General features: G+C 37.8%; 1 protein-coding gene across 1 annotated transcript in view; it reads right to left on the bottom strand.

Moving 5' to 3' along the window:
* Window positions 1-474: 474 nt before the first annotated feature.
* Window positions 475-2,667, bottom strand: part of KIF21A (kinesin family member 21A) — a gene marked incomplete at its 5' end in the record, with an annotated part of 49,194 nt that continues 47,001 nt past the window's right edge. Inside the window, 2 exon segments of the mRNA XM_010131433.1 lie at window positions 475-709; window positions 1,062-1,242. Of these exon segments, the coding sequence (XP_010129735.1) occupies window positions 475-709; window positions 1,062-1,242 (416 nt within the window).

Below are 2,667 nucleotides of genomic sequence, written 5' to 3'. Positions count from 1 at the left end.
CACGGGTAATTGTTAAATCTATGCTACATGTAAAAAAAGTTTTTATTTATGTAAAATGAGAATTTAAAAAAAAGTATAGACAAATCAGACCCCTTAAAGTAATCTCTGTACTTTGGAAGTAGTCTTTGGGTACAGCAGGTTCTGTCTGAAAAGTGCAATTATAGTGCGGCTATCACAGTTCCATGTTATATTTCATTGTACCAATTGGCTTTTATCATCTCACCAACAATTACTAGTCAGGATTCATGCATCACTTTACAAGAATCTGTTTTACAGCATCTGTCTTAAAAACATTGCGTTTTTCCAATCGTGTTTACTGAAACAATTCACCATAACCCTAATGCACGAGGAAATCACGAGCACCTCCATTATCTCAGTGACCACCCACAGCACGGATTATTTTATCCATATCCTGACCATATTTTGCCCAGGTTGTGGACATTACCGTAACCAGGAAACACTTCACTGACTGTTTCAAGTGCACTGACTTTGTTTCACATGCACATGTAACCACCTAAAGACATTTTCTTCTGAAGTTCAGTACCTTTTCAGGTCCCACATCCTCACTGAGTTTCCAGCAGCTGCATAGAGGAATGTGCCAGTTGGATTTAGTGCAATCTGATTGATCTGGTTCTCTCCAGCTGGGATAGTGACTGTTCTGTTAGTGCTTCCTGAACAGACATCACCAGGCATCGCTTGGCCTGAAGACCTGAGTACAGGGAGGAAGGGTGAGGGGTGGAAAGAAGGAAACAAACCATACGTTATGTTCTCCCTATTTTGCACGTGGTTAAAAACAAACCTATTTATCTGAGCAAAAAGGCTATAAGCCAATTATAAATACTTAAAATTTGATAAAATACTATAGGCATGAGTGAAAACGGTTTTGTTTCCATGTGTTACCCAGTACCCCACACTGACTTAGCCTGGACATATAAAGAAAGCTTCCAGCCTCAGAAAAAAGTGTACTGGAATTACACTGTGCTGCACAATTAAATATAATAAAATTTATCTAAAATTAAGACTCACTTAAACTCTTGGCATTAAACTCTTATCATACTCACGTCAATGTCCGAATACACTTAGCAGAATCTCTGATGTCCCACACCTTGATATAGGAGGTTGAGACTGTGAAGACCAGGCTAGTGTAGTTGCAATATTTTATAGAAACAACATTATTTGGATGACCCCCTAGAGACATTATCTCCTGTCCAGTTACCAGATTCCAGACTTTACAGGTACGATCTAAAGAAAGACAAACAAAAAGGGGGAAAGAATAATAATAAAAAACAAATAGAAAAGATTCATGTTTTTCCAAAACTCAGTAATTTAAAAAAAGAGTACAGGCATTCATTTGCACTCATATATATCCCTTCCTTTCGGTATGCACTGCAGAAAAACAGCTAAACTAAACAGGTCTTAAAGCATACATATGGGCATCACCTGCTACCATCAAAACTAAGCAAGGTTAGTCATTGAGAGTTGTGCCTTCAAGACATGCATACAAGCTCCCATAGCATTTTAAAAGGATAAAATTCCACATCAAGGGAAGTGAAGGTACAGACAATTTAGAGGCTGTAAAGTTTGGATGACAACAGATCAAGAGAATCACGCAGTTTTTAACTCAAGAATTCTTCATCAAGTACATAGTTCAGGAGAAGCTTTGATGCTCAGCTTGACAGAGTACTGACTGCCACAACAAAACTGTGAGAAGTGATCCAAACTGTTTGGTACTTTAGCAAAGGAATTTAAATACTGCAGCCTTTAGTATACTAAAATCCCAAACACATATATAAGTTAACAAGAATTTTGCACAAGAACACAGGAAACTTCTTGTCATACCATGTCTGCATATTTCGTAAGTATGTTTTTACCGGCATAAGTCATTGGAGGATGAAGGGAAAGCTTCCTGTGCAGACAGTAGTTATAATGGCATGAAGGTGGCAAGTATGCCAAGAACTGTCAGCCACTTTAAAAATACCAGCTACCAGGAGAAAGCCCAGGCTTATTGGTATTCCTGAACTGGCACTGGCTGCTAGTCTTATGTGATGCCACTGAGCTGAGACTTACTACTTCAGCAACCATTTCCAAAAGATTTAGCCTTATTTAATTAAACCGCTGTCTATAGTCTTGAGTACAAGTGTACTTTGTAAACTTTTCCCCTCCAAAAATATATACAGGAAAAATTCTTCTGTAAGCACGGAAAGCTAGCATATGACAAGAGCAAATATGCACAACATCTGCAAGCATCCACATGTTAAAAACAACAAATCCGAACCTTTAGAACACAAATCTAGATGTAAAATGAAGAAATCTAAGTATTTTCCCCACATAGCCACTAAATAAAAAAATCTTACATATCAACTAAGCAACATTTACAGAAGCTAAATATACGTCCCTTTTTTGCATTTTTATACACTTGCACAAATATTGAAACATTGGCTTTTAAGACCAAAAGTTTGCCAGCTCACTGTAAGAGTGTGTCTTGGTATTTTTAACAGCCAGCTAGAAGAGCCACACAAAACACACCCGAATATTGGCAGTGCAAGACCTGCATCTGGTATCTCTATGTTGCTATAGGGATAAAAAGGATGCCCTGAAATTTCAGAGTTTATTCATCATGTGAACTAGTGAAAAAGAGAGTCTCCCTGTCAGTAGGCGTTAATGTCT

This window comes from Buceros rhinoceros, unplaced genomic scaffold (assembly GCF_000710305.1).
Source record: "Buceros rhinoceros silvestris isolate BGI_N320 unplaced genomic scaffold, ASM71030v1 scaffold2120, whole genome shotgun sequence".
Taxonomy (NCBI): domain Eukaryota; kingdom Metazoa; phylum Chordata; class Aves; order Bucerotiformes; family Bucerotidae; genus Buceros; species Buceros rhinoceros.
Note: the sequence above shows the minus strand (reverse complement) of the source record. Positions and strands in the feature narration are given on the sequence as shown.